Source organism: Gadus chalcogrammus, chromosome 19 (assembly GCF_026213295.1).
Source record: "Gadus chalcogrammus isolate NIFS_2021 chromosome 19, NIFS_Gcha_1.0, whole genome shotgun sequence".
Classification (NCBI taxonomy): domain Eukaryota; kingdom Metazoa; phylum Chordata; class Actinopteri; order Gadiformes; family Gadidae; genus Gadus; species Gadus chalcogrammus.
Window position 1 is genome coordinate 17,551,841 of NC_079430.1, and position 16,182 is coordinate 17,568,022.

At 43.6% G+C, this 16,182-nt stretch overlaps 3 protein-coding genes across 3 annotated transcripts; 2 read left to right on the forward strand and 1 right to left on the reverse strand.

Moving 5' to 3' along the window:
• The first annotated feature begins 225 nt into the window (after nucleotides 1-225).
• On the forward strand, nucleotides 226-5,057 carry LOC130372121 (peroxisomal succinyl-coenzyme A thioesterase-like). The gene is made up of 10 exons (XM_056577910.1): nucleotides 226-692; nucleotides 1,051-1,150; nucleotides 1,361-1,551; nucleotides 1,812-1,972; nucleotides 2,351-2,470; nucleotides 2,571-2,653; nucleotides 2,985-3,078; nucleotides 3,169-3,249; nucleotides 3,953-4,094; nucleotides 4,552-5,057. The coding sequence occupies exons 1-10, from the start codon at nucleotides 383-385 to the stop codon at nucleotides 4,680-4,682; spliced, it is 1,413 nt and encodes a 470-aa protein (XP_056433885.1). The 5' UTR covers nucleotides 226-382; the 3' UTR covers nucleotides 4,683-5,057.
• A 570-nt stretch (nucleotides 5,058-5,627) lies between these two features.
• Nucleotides 5,628-8,325, forward strand: LOC130372124 (dnaJ homolog subfamily B member 9-like). The gene is made up of 3 exons (XM_056577913.1): nucleotides 5,628-5,728; nucleotides 6,084-6,326; nucleotides 6,643-8,325. Exons 2-3 carry the CDS (start codon nucleotides 6,110-6,112, stop codon nucleotides 7,188-7,190), a joined length of 765 nt encoding a protein of 254 aa, XP_056433888.1. The 5' UTR covers nucleotides 5,628-5,728; nucleotides 6,084-6,109; the 3' UTR covers nucleotides 7,191-8,325.
• Nucleotides 8,326-8,392: 67 nt separating this feature from the next.
• Nucleotides 8,393-15,289, reverse strand: LOC130372123 (aldo-keto reductase family 1 member B1-like). Its single transcript, XM_056577912.1, has 10 exons — nucleotides 15,042-15,289; nucleotides 14,096-14,263; nucleotides 13,679-13,795; nucleotides 12,715-12,792; nucleotides 12,079-12,201; nucleotides 11,241-11,347; nucleotides 10,740-10,821; nucleotides 10,039-10,122; nucleotides 9,744-9,826; nucleotides 8,393-9,345 (listed from the first exon to the last, which is right to left on the reverse strand). Exons 1-10 carry the CDS (start codon nucleotides 15,105-15,107, stop codon nucleotides 9,303-9,305), a joined length of 951 nt encoding a protein of 316 aa, XP_056433887.1. The 5' UTR covers nucleotides 15,108-15,289; the 3' UTR covers nucleotides 8,393-9,302.
• Nucleotides 15,290-16,182: the final 893 nt, after the last annotated feature.

The following is a 16,182-nucleotide window of genomic DNA, read 5'->3' on the forward strand; positions in this document are numbered from 1 at the left end:
AAACAGAGCCCATAGCCTATGTATGCATTATTTATTCACTTACGCTAACATGAAAATTAGTCACTTTAACCAAGTTACAAAGGCCCTCTCAATGATTAGTCATCTGAGTTCAAGTTGTCTTGTTATGTTTGGCATTTAACATGTTTGAAACAAATTCAATATCAATTTGTTTACCCAGTGATCTTTAGAACTACATGGGATTGTTACAGCGGCATTGGGCATTGCGCATGCGCGAACTGTATACGCTGGAAATCACACAGTGACCTCAGTGGTCAAACGAAAGACACTTATTGATCACTTAGCCACAATCTTACGTGTAGTTGAAGCACTTCTACTTCTAAACATCTTGTCCTCTTTTTTTTTATCGCAATCGACTGAGCCAATGAATGCCTTAAAACGTTTGTATAGGCGTCAGGAAGTAATCCCCAGCTGCAAGACCTTCGCAACTTCCCAGTGGACTAGTTTTCTCCACTTCCGAAGTAACCTCTTGAGAAATAACTTCATGGCACGAACTATTGCTATGTTGTCTGTTCATCCCTCACGGGGACTCGTGGACGAAAAGTTCCGAGTGGAGGTGGAGAATCTCCCCCCTGCATGCCCAGTGACTCTGCACTGTCTCCACCGCTCCGAGGACCAGGACCACTGGGAAGCCTTCGGGCATTACTGCAGCGACCACAGCGGGACGGTGAAAGGTAGGTTCCACTTTGCTCTACTGCAGCGACCACAGCGGGACGGTGAATGGTATAGGTTCCACGTTCCTCTACTGCAGCGTCCATAGCGGGACGGTGAACGGTAGTCCCATGGTCTACGAATGCACCGTGACCAGATTAAAGAGGTTATTTTTCTCTTTTTTGCATAAATGGGGACTTAGAAATACTGATTTTGCATTGTGGTTTGTTTTTGATTCGATTATACGGTTATACTTAATGTCCTGTTTTACCAGTGTAGGCCTATTAAATAACACTTTTCTATCCATGCGATTGTGGCATGTGCTAAATGTTTAACATTGAAGACTGTCATTTGCACAACTGACGTCCACTTTTTGTGAAGTCTCTGAAGATGAAAGTTTCGGGGGAACTTACAGCGGAAGGGAACATATGGGACTGCTGTGGAGTATGCGACCCGTTCCAGGCAGTAGAAGGGGTCTTAGGTAGGCCCACCATCATCAACACATGAATTATGAAGAGATCCTCATATATTGTTATTTATTGTAGGCCTACTATGTAATGGTATGGAGTAATTGAAACTTACTACGTGTAAAAAAGACTAGAAATTGAATGTTTATTTTTAAGCCTCGAAAGTTGCTCTGGGTGCCTTTAATATTGCCTTCTGTTTTGTCATTTTCACCGCTGTGATTTAGGTTGAGAAAGACGCGAGTTGACGTTCCCATGACGCTGCTCATATCGGTGTACAGAGGTCACCTGACCGCGGGCTTCAGAGAGCTGCCTCCCGTGGCCTCGGTGGTAGCGGAGAGGTGGTACATGGCGCCCGGCGTCAAACGCATCGCAGTCGAGGAGCGAGGGGTCACTGGCACTTTCTTCATTCCTCCGGGTATACTGTGTGTCGGATACTGTGTGTTAGTTAGTTAGTTTTATTTATTTGTCACATACACAATTGTACAGGGCAATGCGTAGTGAAATTATTGTGTGTGTGTGTGTGTCTCTCTCTCTCTCTCTCTCTCTCACTCTCTCTCTCACTCTCTCTCTCTCTCTCTCTCTCTCTCTCTCTCTCTCTCTCTCTCTCTCTCTCTCTCTCTCTCTCTCTCTCTCTCTCTCTCTCTCTCTCTCTCTCTCTCTCTCTCTCTCTCTCAGGCCCCGGGCCCTTCCCCGGTGTGCTGGACATGTGGGGTGGGGGAGGCGGACTGGTGGAGTACCGCTCAGCCCTGCTCGCGTCCCACGGTTTCGCGTCCATGGCCCTCAAATACATCGACCCTGGGGACACTCCCACGGATATGGCGATGGGCTACTTTGAGGTGCTGCACGTGTCTCTACTTGCTTGGCCAGAATCAAAGGGCAAAAGACCAAGGGATTGAACTGTGAACCTACTTTGACTGGAAGTGTAGTTGGCTGTAATTCTGCCCCAAGGCTCAATTTCTTTAACGTCTTCAAATGTATGCATGTATGTATTAAGGGCCCAACTACACCTATACATAAGCATTCATAAAGTAGCATGCCATGGGATTAATACCTTTTCTCAGAAGTATTCGTGTTACGGTGATTTATTTATGGGGAAGGAGAAAGGATAGTCAATAGGTTTGCGTCCCAGCTGAGAGTGTCTGTTCAATGACTTCATAACCAATTCAGTACAGTGTATTTGTTCCTCATCACGTTTTAAACCATTTTATACTCAGACAGCATTTCAGATCATCCAAGATCACCCGCAGGTTACCAGCGACCGGGTGGGCATTCTTGGCCTTTCCTTTGGCACTTCAGTGGCCCTGACTGTAGCCGCTTACTCCCAGATTAGCAGAGTAAGAATTGAATGTATATATCTCACACATTTTCATGATGACACAACCTGTATTTCATTAACCACAGTGACTTTGTTTTTACACTTTTCCTTTTCTTTAGCCTCGTTGCTGTGTTGGTATCAGCGGCAGTCACGCCTACCCAATAAACAGACCTGTGGCTGAATTATTCGGGGAGATGGGCATGTAGGTCTCACTAGTAACATTATTACAGGGCCCCTGTTGTACGACCGTCCAACCACTGGTGACATAAGTGGGAGTTTCCACTAAGATGTATGATAGATAGATCTGAAACCCCCGGTCACGTCCCTGGTGGACTGTACCAATGGGTAGACCGGAGTTGGATCCATACATAATGCATAGTAGTGGACACTCTCACTTTTTATGACAGATTTGACCTCACTTGTTGGAGGCCGGGAAACTAGGGGCCCCTGTAATTCAACGTTGCATGTTCTACGGCTCCAAAGTCAAGTGTGATTGTAATGCTGAGATCACCCACCTTCTCCCCTCCCCCAAGGAATGAAGAGAAAATGAAGAGGGATGAGGAAGACAACGTGATAATGCGAAACCTGATTCTACCTATCGCCACTGACCCGGCCAAGAAAGTTGACGTAGGTGCTATAAAACACTGTGTATTTCCAGAAAACACACATAGGGATAAGACATTTATTGTGAGAACTCTGGTGGATTCTCTCTGCCAGGTGGGAAGAATTGAGTGTCCGCTGCTGCTTGTCAACGGAGACGACGATCAGAACTGGGCCACTACAGAGTCTGCAGAAGATGTGAGTTCACACACACTCGCCCTCACGCACACGCGCCGAACCAGACACACTGATGTTCTCTCTGTAAACTATAAAGTAGCATCATTTGATTATCATAACATTTTGATTGTTTGTAGTATTTTTGTGAAACCCTTTTTATTGACATTTAGTGGATTACGAACATTCTTCTTTTTGCAAGACTGCAGATGCTAAGCACATTTTAAAAAGCTAACCAAAGGTACCTTATGTACATCAAAAGATGTATGTATTCATGACGTGGAATATGCACTCGCCTTACACTTTTAAGCCATGTTTAAAAGCCATCCAAATGTATTAACAAAGTCTGATTTCGTATATATATATTGTGGCGACCCGGCCCCAGGAATGTCTCTCTCACATAGGAAATACCACACTCCAAGACCCGTTCAAAGCCCGGTGGGGCGTTTATTCATTAATAACGGAAAGTAAACTGCGGGGTCGGTGCCCAACGCAAGAAAAACAAAAATCATACAAGTGACTCCCGTGAGCCACGCTGGCGTCCAGGGAATTGTCTCTCCGGCCTGGGCCGGTCTCGTCCCTGGCAAGGGAGGTCACTCCCGTCGAGTGACGTCGTCCTGGGGGGGGGGGCCGGGTTGCCACAATATATATATATATAATAATAGGAATAACTGGTTTGCGATTATTTGAGAAGCTATTGCTTATGAAGCCATTTCTGCCCTTTCAGATAGCAAACATGATGTCTGTTGCTGGCAACAAACACCTGCTGACCACCCTGACGTACCCCAAAGCGGGTCATCTTATCGAGCCCCCCTTCACGCCACACATCAGGGCCAGCAACTTCATCGTTCAACATACCAGAGAGAAAGGTGAGCTTGTGCGGACATGCTAAACATAACCTGCTGTGCTCATGCAGTACCTACAATCTTTCTTTGTATTAGTGATGTGTTGGTGTTGGTCGACCGAAACAACAAGGGGAATTTGGGGTTCTCTTACCCTTTAAAGAAATGTATCTGAATGAAGTGGTTCTGGATAAAAGCATCTGCTGAATGACTAATTAGTAAATAGTTAGTGTTTCTCTTGTTTCTGAGCCTCACTTACAAGACCCCTTCGGAAAAGAAAAGTGGGGATATGTTAAGAAACCAACAATACCTAAGTCAATAAGGATCATGTTGAAATGAGCGGTGTGTTTATTCTGTGTGTGTGTGTGTGTGTGTGTGTATGTGTGTGTATGTGTGTGTGTGTGTGTGTGTGTGTGTGTGTGTGTGTGTGTGTGTGTGTGTGTGTGTGTGTGTGTGTGTGTGTGTGTGTGTGTGTGTGTTATAGTTATAATGCTGTGGGGAGGAGAGCCCAAAGCTCATGCAGTTGCGCAAGAAGATTCTTGGAAGAGGATCTTAAACTTCTTGAAGGAGCATCTGTGTATCCAACCCACCCTGGCTCCCCAGGCCAAACTATGAATGTGTCACACACACACACACACACACACACACACACACACACACACACACACACACACACACACACACACACACACACACACACACAGGTGACCTTTTGTGGCCAACTTAGGAAACATTGGCTAACGCACACATGCACACGCACGGTAATATAAATCATTCCTAAGGATCAATTGATCAGAATACAAAAGTCAATATATATTTATATATTTAATATCAAACTTGAGACAACTTTTCAGGCAGTAAACCAATGTTGCTCAGCAGTTGCCACAAATCCTCAACATCTTGCACCCAAACGAAATCAAACTGGATTTGTATTTTAGATTGTAATAAAAAATAAAAAAAACACCTTTTGCAATTACTCATTGCATTTTTTGCCCTCTTTCTTTCGACAGCTTAATCGGAATGTTGGTTTGAAATATTAAGTCAAATCTGAGTGAAATAAATAAAACTATGGTAGAAAGCTACATTTGCAATAAAGTTAATGCTTCATGTAACATGTGTCACAAATTTAGCCAATCAAAAAGAGCGACAATAATTAGAAATGCATTTCCTGCAGAAAATGCGTGAGCGCTGTAGTGCAAAGTGAGGTTGATAATGTTTTAGTGAAGCCACATAGTTAAATCAAATGAAGGGATTTAAACAGAGTCTAAATGCAGTTAAATATGTAAACATCTGGGTGAAAAAATGGGGAAGGAGTAGAGTCCCAAAATGTGTAGGGAATAATAAAGAAAGAATAAAACCTGAGAACAACAGTTTGGAGCGGCATTCAGAACTCAACAGAAATAAAAGAAGACAGGCTTCCGGATTGCATAACGGATGTGACGACAGACCACATCCAGCAGCAACGCTGTTCCACGTGCAATTGGTGTCGACCAATAGCAGACGTCGCAGCCCTTGGAGGTAAGGACGCGGACCAATAGGACTGCGAGTCGTGGTGTTCCGGCTCTGGAATGCCGCCCGTCCACTTTCGACCACCTCGCCTCAAACAAACAACAGCAGTCGATGGACGGATCCCGCGGGTTGCTGTCACCGCTCCACTCCAGGTAACCAAACCAGCCCTTATATTCTCGAATATACCTTTTATGTGATGGCCCTGTCTCATCCACAAAGTTGTTTAATAACCAAGACCAGAGTTACTAGTTATTTGTTTCGCCAAAGGATGTTATTCTTTTCTTCTTTTTCTTATTCTTAGTATGTACGTGTACATCTGTGTGGCTCTGGCAGCGTCACGTGGTCATTGTTTTTCTTTTTTTTTAGTTGCCCATCCATGGTTTAGGTCTCCTTTTTCTTTTAAGTCTTCGTGTTCCATGGTCGTTGGCCCATTATGGTCTACATATAGAGAAGGACAGGCCAGTGATGACGAGCCACCTGTCACCAACCCCTCCTCACCCCACACAGGTCACGAAGCGGGTAAGGGTCCGACCATGGCCACGGCTCACACAGTTCTGCTGCTAGCAGTGTACATCCTCCTCATCACGGAGTTCCTGCTGGCCTCCCAGGACTTCTACCACATCCTTGGGCTGCCCAGGGACGCCTCAGAGCGACAGATCAAGAAGGCCTTTCACAAACTGGCCATGAAGTACCACCCCGATAGAAACAAGAGCCCAGACGCCGAGTCCAAGTTTAGGGACATAGCCGAGGGTGAGTGCTAATGTGTTGCCCCGTTTCCTTATTGCTTACATTTTAGCGGCAATTTATTGCTGTATCGACTGACACTGTGCTGCGCTTACTTACTTCGCATTAACTTGGAAATCTTGGCTTAAAAATTACGATTTACGCATGATTTTAAAACCGCATGAATATTTTATGGATATATTGTATTGATGCTATTAAACCAATGGGAATGGCCAAGCCCTGTTATTCTCGTCTCATGGTCACACCTGGGCAGTTAGTGTGTTTTTAGCGCCGAGGCATCACGGACGTCCAATCATGCGTGTGCCTCCCGTCTCTCCTCCAGCCTACGAGACGTTGTCGGATGATAAGAGACGGCGGGAGTACGACCAGCTGGGGGGTCAAGGCCCCTTCCCCGGGCGGGGCAGCGACCACAGCGGCGGGGCCAGAGCCGGCCACAACGCCAACTTCCACCAGTACTTCCAGTCCTTCAACTTTGACGAACTTTTCAAAGACTTTGACCAGTTCGGACAGCCACACCACAATCACAACCAGCATCACCAGCACCACCACCACCACCACCACTCCGACCCCCATTCCCAAGCCCACCAGAAGAGACACTTTGACGGACACTTCCAGGCCCACCAGGAGGCCGTCAACGCACACAAGAGACAGTTCCAGCAGGGGGGCTTTGGAAGAGCAGGAGCAGGAGCAGCAGCAGGAGCAGGAGGGGGGGGGGTCTTCGACAACATGTTTGAGGACCTGGAGAAGATGTTCTCGTTCAACGCGCACGGGTCCAGCAGGTTCCAGGGGGGGACGGGTAAACAGCACTGCAGGACAGTCACCCAGCGCAGGGGCAACTTGGTGTCCACCTTCACGGACTGCTCCTCCTAGTACCCCCACAACCATAACAATGCTCTTCTCTTACCCCTGGCCACGTCCAAGCTTTCATTAAAACTTCTGGTTGAGGAACTTGACGTGACTTTAATTGTAGTGGGGTGGTTTTAATGTTAGGGTCACCAAGAACAAATCTTTTGAATTAGGTGGAATTTTTTTCCACGACTGAGTCAAAGCAATAGCCCATACGGTTTTCATTCATGGAATTGCGACTTCAACTCTAGACATAGATTAATTTTTTCGGGGTTTTGTTAACATACATACTTTGGCTTTGCGCATTGTGTGAATGTGAAGGTGAACCTTCGCTCTCAGGTTGGAAGCAATATTTGATATGATTTTTCATTGGAGATGTAGAAAGCTTGATGGGCCATGGAAGCAATAACATCCATCTCTAGAGTCTAGACTATTTCTTCGAGCAGTCTTTTCTACCACTGCGTAATCGTACGCACGGCAATATCGCACCAACATACCCATCAATCTCTTTTTTGAAATTGTTATATCACAGCCTTTTGTAGAGGTTGTTATACACAAGCAATTACAATCGAGTGTTTTTTTGTGAAATTATACAATCTTTTTTTTCTTACGAATTCAGTGTCTGAATAAGAATAAGACATTTTGTTTTGGATTGTCGTGGTGTGAAAGTGGAATTTTGTAACTCATGAATGGCCATGGTTTATCATTGCCAACTGTTACCTCATTTAAGTAATTATTTTCTTCTGCAGAGTCTGTCTGCCTCATCAGTCAGGGAATTAATGACAGGAATATCCCAATGCTGTGGTTCTACAACACCTATTATAACTTTGGCACATTAGCTGTGCTGATGGTACCAATGCATTTTATTTTGTAATGGTAATTGGCTACTAGACCATGTTCAAATGTGATGACTGGTCACCGAGGGGCGAACACAATGGTTGGTTACTTTCCTGTACTAACATTATGTGCAATATTTGCTTCCCATGCTCTTCCCAGACAGTGCTGTATGACAGTGTCATTGTCGAATGTTTGCACTTTGTATGCGTGTGTGTCTTTGTTGCATTATGTCTGTATGAGTGTTTGGTGAATTAAGAAAATAAACGGCGAATTGTAAAAGCATTTGAAATCAAAAGCTTAAAGTTTCTTTTATTATAAAAAAGAATACCCGAGATGTTTCTTTTTAGTATACGTTCAAATAAGGTTTGGATTTCGTAAGGCAATAGCTTCATTATTTCCACACCTTTTTAAGTATTTAAACCACTTTGGAGTGACTATTGCATTGTGCCGATAACCAATCGTGTTTTAATTGTAGGAATTATATTTCAGGGCAGACTTGATCTAAATCAAAGAAAAAGAACCAAAGCAAAAATGTTACGTTCAAAAGAGGATAAATTGTATTAAGTAATATGAAGAATCCTGAATATACAGGAGACAAATGGTATGAGGTATTTACATCTTGGCGGATGTAATATAACTGATCACTTTTCCTTAACTAGATTGCGATTATACAACCAAATTGTTGCACATCTGTGGTGTGAGAATAACAACCAATAGGGGGATGAGAACTTTAAAAGAGTAAACTGTTAGAGAAGCCTGATCATTGATAAGCCCATCCTGTCCAACCTGTGTTGCAATAAGGTGCACACATGGAAATAAAATATGAGTCGTCTTAGTTTGCAATGAAATGGCTCTAGAAGATGTGAAATCAGCGCAACTTCATTTTGAGTTACATTCGCTTCCATTTCAAAGTGACCTGAATTCAGATGCATAGTTAAGTTAGCGTTAGACACGCCTACAGCTACCGGGGATGGTACCCAATATATGACCCCCAAGTTCTAGCATACTGAAATGTTTGATTTTTTAACAATAAATGCTTGTTTTCACACAGGTCCTTTAATGATATATCCCTCAAATGCATCCAGCTCACAAATCATTGGGGAAAATTTGACTTCATAAAAAATGACATACTGACAAAAAGTACACATCACAGTTTAATTTTTCTTTCGGGGACCTTTTCAAAACAACGTTTAATGATTGAGGGGAGTGTAACAAACCCAGATGTGTCAGTAAACTCAAGCAGACGCGTGTGCGCAGGGTGACATTGGAGTGCATGTAGCTGTGCGTGCTCACTCCCGCCTAATACTCAGCGTGGAACGGGTAGTCCTTGTGATTCTTGCTCCTGAAAGTAAATCAGAAAGAGAAAAGATGCATTGGCAGCCTCAAATTTAAACGTTAAAAAGGTCCCATGACATGCCACCAGGTGTGAGTGTGTATAGCCTCACAAGCCGTTTTGAAAATCTGCCCCTTATGACATCACAAGTGGGCATGTCCACCTAGCTGTGTGACGGATAGGTGTGGCATGTCATGGGAGCTTTAAAAGTTTTCCATGTGACACTTTATGCCCTGCCTTGGTGCCATGCGTCCCCAATTCTATGAATCCCCAATTTTTGGGTTACACCCTTTCGTCGTCATCCAGGTCGATTCCCCCGTGGGTTTCGGAGCCACATGAGTGAACAATTGAATAAATGTATAACACATGATGTAAGAGCTCATTCTCAATTTGGATAGGCATCTCACATGGCCAGAGGGCAGCATCTCCAGTTCCTGTGCAGTCCTAATATGGTCTTCATTTCCTCCTCAGTGAGCTCAAAGTCATACACCTGTGGAAAAACAGAGAAATACATTATTTGACTATGATCAACTCGATGTAAAAATCATATGTAACATACATGAAGTGGACTGTAAACTCTGCCAGAATACAATAATACGTATTTTATACCCACAGTGTGTCAAACAAATGACAACACACTATAATAAGGCTCATTCTAATGATGAATGATAATTCCTATAATAGTGCATTCGTGGCTGGTACCTGGAAGTTCTCCTGTATGCGGGAGGGTGTGACAGACTTTGGGATCACCACCAGGTTTCTCTGGACCTGGAACCGGATCAGGACCTTTGAGGAGAACGTGGAAAGAACCGCAGAGGTCAAGAGGTCATTATTCAAAACATTCAACACATTCAACTAAATAATTCAATTCAATTTCATTTGTATAGCACTTAATCACAGATACAGTCTCAAAGGGCTTAACAGGCCATATATTTATGACTCCCCGCCCCCCTGACACAAGCCCCCCAGAGGGCAAGAAACTAGAATTAAAAGTCACGTTCGTCGTTGACATAACGCAGATATCTCCGATCTCGCCATTTCTTGAAACCATTACAGGGAAGAATACTCTAGCCATGTCTAGATAAAGGATATTAACGTGTTGAGTTCAAAGCACGCCATCCACCTACTAACGTTACATTCAGGAGTTAATTGATGTTCCACCAACTCATGAAGACTCATATTTTGTCACACGGGTCAAATATGGTGATAGAACACAATATACAGTTACGATAAAAATCACTTTTTACCCTCATTTAATTCCATAGCTAGTGAGGTCCATGTTCCTGTTTTTCGCCCACTTGCCAATTAAATTCCTCTCGGTACAAACTTTCATCCACAAACCACTGTAGACTGATCTGCCGAAGCCAGTTTGTATCTGGCATGGGGAGTGAAGTGCGTTGTACCTGGGCTGTAGTCTTCTTGTGCTTCTCGCCGATGGACTTGATGGTGGGGTCTTCCAAGAGGGAGGGGTCACCCGGCTGAGCCCTGAAATGATTCCACGTATGAGAACAGTTAACATAACTGATAGCTTAATAGAAGTTGATTGTGTTGTCAGAAAAAAAAAAACAGGAATGTGTGACTATATCTCCACAGTTTTCTGCACGCTTCACTGTATTGTGCTAGCTAACAGGCGCTGTGTGTGTATTTGAGTGTTATGGCATCTCACCAGGGGCTGAGTGTATTTGACTTTGTTTCTCTAACTAATCAGACACGGTCTGTATTTGACTTTGTTTCTCTAACTAATCAGACACGGTGTGTATTTGTCTTCGTTTTGCTAACTAATCGGACACAGTGTGTATTTGACTGTGTTCCACGTGCTAATCAGACACAGTGTGTATTTGACTGTGTTCCACGAGCTAACCTGTACGTTCCTGAATTTCGGGCTACGTGTTGTGCCCACTCACCCTGGACGATCGGGGGAGCCCAAGGGGCTGTAGGCCGTCACTGCGATGCCTTGGGAGTTACAGTAATCGATCAGCTTCGCTTGATTCAGATACGGGCTGCACTCCACCTGAGGCACAAAGGAAAAGGATATGGAACATGGATAGAATTTGTCTGAAAGGTTGTATCAGCGATGTTGGGTGATGACGTCACTTCTATTGGTATTTGAAGCAAGATCCAAAACAAACAGAGCCAGCTCGCCCGTCACTTCCGTGTTCCGTTCATCCAGTAAAAACGATCATGAACGCAGCGCAAAACCCCACAACACCCACCCCTTGTCGTGATTGGTTGGAATACTATTTAGCGGATCGTACGGGAAGATCTGATTAATGCGATTGTTTATGTTTCGGCCTAGCATCGCTGATACAACCTTTAAACGATGCCCAGATGTCCTGGGTGGATGTCAGTTGATATCCAGTCAAACCCATGAGCCCTTCATGTTATGCGGCTGATCATTTGGCAAAGGCTTTTTTTAAAAGTGCAACAAAATGGAAATATTATGTAACTGTAATCATCATGCAGGTATCAGGGGCAAGCAGACCTACAGATAACATTTGGGGCGGTCGAAGACACAGTTGTTTGCCTTCAGGCCACCAACTGCCCAATATTGTCACTTTCAATAAACCGACAAGAGAAAGGTAACTGAATTTCGGCTTCTTGCCTGTGTCATTTAATCCAACTAACGCTCACAAAATGTCCCCAATCGGGTTGTGTGCTTGCTTCTCCGTTCAGGCCACACTCAAGTAGCCATGGGGCTCAATTTCCCTCGTATCATGTCGGTACCAAAGGGTCTGGGCGTACCTGGTTGTTGGCCGGCTTGTATTTCAGCCCGGGCTTGTTGAGCACAGACTCCACCTGCTGCTTGTTGAAGTTGGAGATCCCGATGGCTTTCACCAGCCCTGCGTCCATCAGCTCCTCCATGGCCTGAGCGTTTTCACAGTCAGTTAACACGCTTTATCCAAAAAGACTCCCATATCAAAATCAGTCGTTATTCCAAAGTGCTGCATGAGCAGGTTAAAGAAAACACACTGAAAAACAACTGGGCAAGGTGCAGATTAGCTAATATGAGTCCAATGATAAAAGGTTTGATTATTATTTAAAGTGATAATAATAATAATAATAATCTTTGTTGCTTACAGGGAATCCTATTGTAAGTGCTTGGCACTTGTTTTTATGAACATCCTGCCTGTACCGACCGTGATATTTTTCTCTTTCTTCTGATAAACGTACACATTGTACTTTGGACAAAAGTGTTTGCTAAATGTGCCCTAAATGTTAATGTAATAATAATAACCAGATAGAACTGCAAAGTAAGTTCAAGTTCAACACAAAAGCCCAAATCAATAATGTGCGCATGTCATGAGTGGATTGAATAGCAATGGACCAAGCTAATCCTTGTTGAGTGTGTCCATCACTGCCTAGCCGTGGTCAGCGTACCTCCCATGTATCCAGGAAGTCAGTGCCGCTGCAGATTGGTTCTCCTGCAGCGTCACACGGGAAGAGCTCGGCCCCGGCCTGGAACAGAACAACAACAGGTCAACATACGTACCCCAGACCACTCTGATGTTGTAGAAGGACAGCTCTGTCTAAGTGTTACGGTGTCCAACAAACATAAAATCAGCAGCCTTCGGACAACCCAACATAAACACAGATGACGTTTTTTTTTGTGGATAAAACAATGTTTTATGGTTGACAATGATCGTAAGGTTTCGTTCAAATGAAACCAGTAACAGCAACCCAAAAAAATAACCCCGTCGGCAGAAAAGCCCTGGGTGGTTACCACATAACAGAAAGGGAAAAATGCAAAGGAAAAACCTCACACTAACTGCCTGAGCGGTTCGGCTTATCTAACAATCAGCCAACAATCAGGGCGAGCCAAACAGCAACCTGCGACCACAATGCTCCGCCTCCAGGAGGTGATTTATATGATTGAGCGCAGGACGCAAAAGCAAGACATTAGTGCAAAACCAACAAAAAGAGCACAAGACCCAGCACTACCACGTAACACTAAGGTTAACACAACATGGATGGCTTGGGCACACAAGAACAATGGGAACACAAACTTATTAGAGCCCTGGCATAGAATAGTAACCAGCGGATGATTTGGTGAGCTGTCATGCTCTACTTATGTATGTAACTTAAGTCTCATTGAGAATCAACCATTTATTTTACACCTCGCCAAGACACAAAAAAAACACAGTAAACCCAACATTAGAAAATATTGTTTGACCAATTCAATCGGGTAGAGAAGAAGAAAGACCTTTAGATAGGGGAAGATGGTTGCTTTGTCCCGACTCCTGCTCAAGAAAGAGGTACCGACCCAACCCAAGTGTTGCCTTCTGAGTTCATTACAAAACGCTCACCTTTCACCCGGGGTAAAACAAGTCAGTCATGAATCTACCTTGTAGCCCATGGGCCAGTGGACGAGGTACAGATCCAGATAGTCCAGCTTCAGGTCGCTCAGAGTCTTCTCACACGCTCCTCTCACCATGCTCTTGGCGTGGAAAGTAGACCACAGCTGTCGAAGGGTTAAGGATAAGGCATCATCAGTCAGGCAGTATAAAGGTATAAACCGCTGGCCTCGGACCCAGTAGGTGTTCAATGAAGAAAGGTTTTTCATTCAATTGTATATCGAAATACCAACTAAAACTTAAGGTGTGAGGATGAGAACGAGCCATTCTAAAAAAACGTGTCGTCACAAGTAGATTGATTTGGAAATGTCTTGTTGACTAATAACCCTAACACCTGGTGGAAAAATAGGGGGGCAATTACTGTAGTGTATGTGTCAGTAAACATGACAGAAATAAGTACAACTCACCTTGCTGACCACGAAAAGATCCTCTCTCTTGACCACACCTTCCGTGATCATAGCGTTGATGCCCTCGCCAACCTCTTTCTCGTTTTGGTAGACGAAGGCCCCGTCGATGTGTCGATAGCCGGCGGTGATGGCTGCTTTCACGGCCTCCGTCACCTTACCTGGTTGGGACTACAGGGTGGAGTCATGGGTTAATGGCGCAGAGTCGAAGGTGCTCCTGGGTTCGATCCGAGAGCTGAAATGCCCTAACTTTGACCTGTTCAATAGGGACATCTATCTACTTTGAATCTTCTGGGGATGAATCTATCTGTAAATTATAATAATGCTCCTATGCATATCCCACATTATTAGTTATTTCTGATCTTACATTAAAAGCTAAAATATCCTTCCTAGGTTAGCATTAAACCAGATTTGGCCTGAATACTTTTTCATGCAACAAACCTGTGAAGAATAAGGTTCTGATGTAAGGAAGAATGAGAGAATACAATATTGTGTAATAGCATAGGAATGATTAAATCAACAGTAAAACTACAACAATATTTATCATATAGGCTATAACATATGAATTGGTGGAGCATAGGGTCATTTTGATGAATGTGCATAGCTTTCAAGAAAATAAAACATTACGATTGACAAACACTGGAATAAAGTAAAACAAACCATGATTTTTTTTTGACCTAATTTGTATTCATAATTGTGTCTTTATCTGTTTACCGTAAACATAAATGCGCACCGCAACATACAAATAAAGCATTGTACAAATACGTCATTACCATTATAACCCGCGGCGCATCACATGACTGCTGTAAGTACATTGTAGAAGGTAACAATGCAACACAAATGCATTAACATCCCCCTCGATGTTAAGTTAGAAAGTTAAATAACTAGTAATGCAGCCGCCCCTAAAGTAGTGTTATTCCCTCTCCTACATAGTTTCCAATCCACGTACCTTCCATGTCCCGAGTCCCACAGTCGGCATATGAGCGCCGGTGTTGAGTTTCACAAACGTTGCCATTGTTGGTGGTCGTTGTTAGTAGTTGCGGCGACTCTGGTTCTGGTTCAGCAGTAATGCGTTGAGACTCTGAGATTCGTGTCTGCAATGCTGAAGACTCTCAAGACAGACAGCAAATGGGCTGTGTGGAGAGATTCTTCAGCCTGAAGTCAAAAATAGGTCGATTTTCGGGCATCGATTTATGATGCCTGTTTATCAGAGGAATATCGATGTAGCTGCAGACTTCAAAGTCATTACTCTAAATATTGAGTCGGGTTTTTTTAATATATGTGCACTTTAATGTAACGTACATTGCCAAATGTAATTTATTTTCGTTAGTTCGTGTTTTTTTATACCTTGGGAAGTATTCTCTCTCTCTCTCTCTCTCTCTCTCTCTCTCTCTCTCTCTCTCTCTCTCTCTCTCTCGAAAAGGGTTGGTGTGCCATTCTAATGGTTTAGAATGGCACATTTCTCTTACAATTTGAGAAAACATTGCGTGAGTCAAGTCAAGGCTTGTGAAAGACTGATATGGTTGTTTTTGACGGAAAAAGAATATGAGTCATTGCTGCATTTACAAGAAAGGAGAATGATTTTAAAAGAGTTTGAATGTACTGCTATCTTGTGGCTGATATGTGTAAAACAAGTCGTTGTCCAGTTCATTGCGAGGTACAGATGACAATTCACACACACACACACACACACACACACACACACACACACACACACACACACACACACACACACACACACACACACACACACACACACACACACACACACACACACACACACACACACACACACACACACACACACACACACACACACCTTATAGAAGGGGGGCTCGATAAGATGACCGGCTTTGGGGTACGTCAGGGTGTCAAGAGGTGTTTTTTGCTAGCAACAGACAGTTGGCTATCTGAAAGGTCAGAAATGGCTTCATAAACAATAGCTTCTAAAATAATCGTCAAATTCTTATGTGCATGTATAATATTTATATATATCCTCGTAAAATCCTACTTTTTGTTTCGTACATTTAGTGGATTTGGTTGGCTTTTAAACATGGGTTAGAAAAGTAAGGTGATTTATACAATTTGAT

What these genes read in the sequence shown, in the direction of transcription:
- LOC130372121 (XM_056577910.1), top strand. Translation starts at nt 383, where the DNA reads ATGAATGCCTTAAAACGTTTGTATAGGCGTCAGGAAGTAATCCCCAGC. An exon ending in CCACAGCGGGACGGTGAAAG is followed by an intron (nt 693 to 1,050) that starts GTAGGTTCCACT and finishes CTTTTTGTGAAG; the next exon opens with TCTCTGAAGATGAAAGTTTC. An exon ending in TTATTCGGGGAGATGGGCAT is followed by an intron (nt 2,654 to 2,984) that starts GTAGGTCTCACT and finishes CCCTCCCCCAAG; the next exon opens with GAATGAAGAGAAAATGAAGA.
- LOC130372124 (XM_056577913.1), top strand. Translation starts at nt 6,110, where the DNA reads ATGGCCACGGCTCACACAGTTCTGCTGCTAGCAGTGTACATCCTCCTC. An exon ending in GTTTAGGGACATAGCCGAGG is followed by an intron (nt 6,327 to 6,642) that starts GTGAGTGCTAAT and finishes TCTCTCCTCCAG; the next exon opens with CCTACGAGACGTTGTCGGAT.
- LOC130372123 (XM_056577912.1), bottom strand. Translation starts at nt 15,107, where the DNA reads ATGGCAACGTTTGTGAAACTCAACACCGGCGCTCATATGCCGACTGTG. An exon ending in ACTTCCTGGATACATGGGAG is followed by an intron (nt 12,202 to 12,714) that starts GTACGCTGACCA and finishes GAAAACGCTCAG; the next exon opens with GCCATGGAGGAGCTGATGGA. An exon ending in ACAAGAAGACTACAGCCCAG is followed by an intron (nt 10,123 to 10,739) that starts GTACAACGCACT and finishes TTCTCCTCAAAG; the next exon opens with GTCCTGATCCGGTTCCAGGT.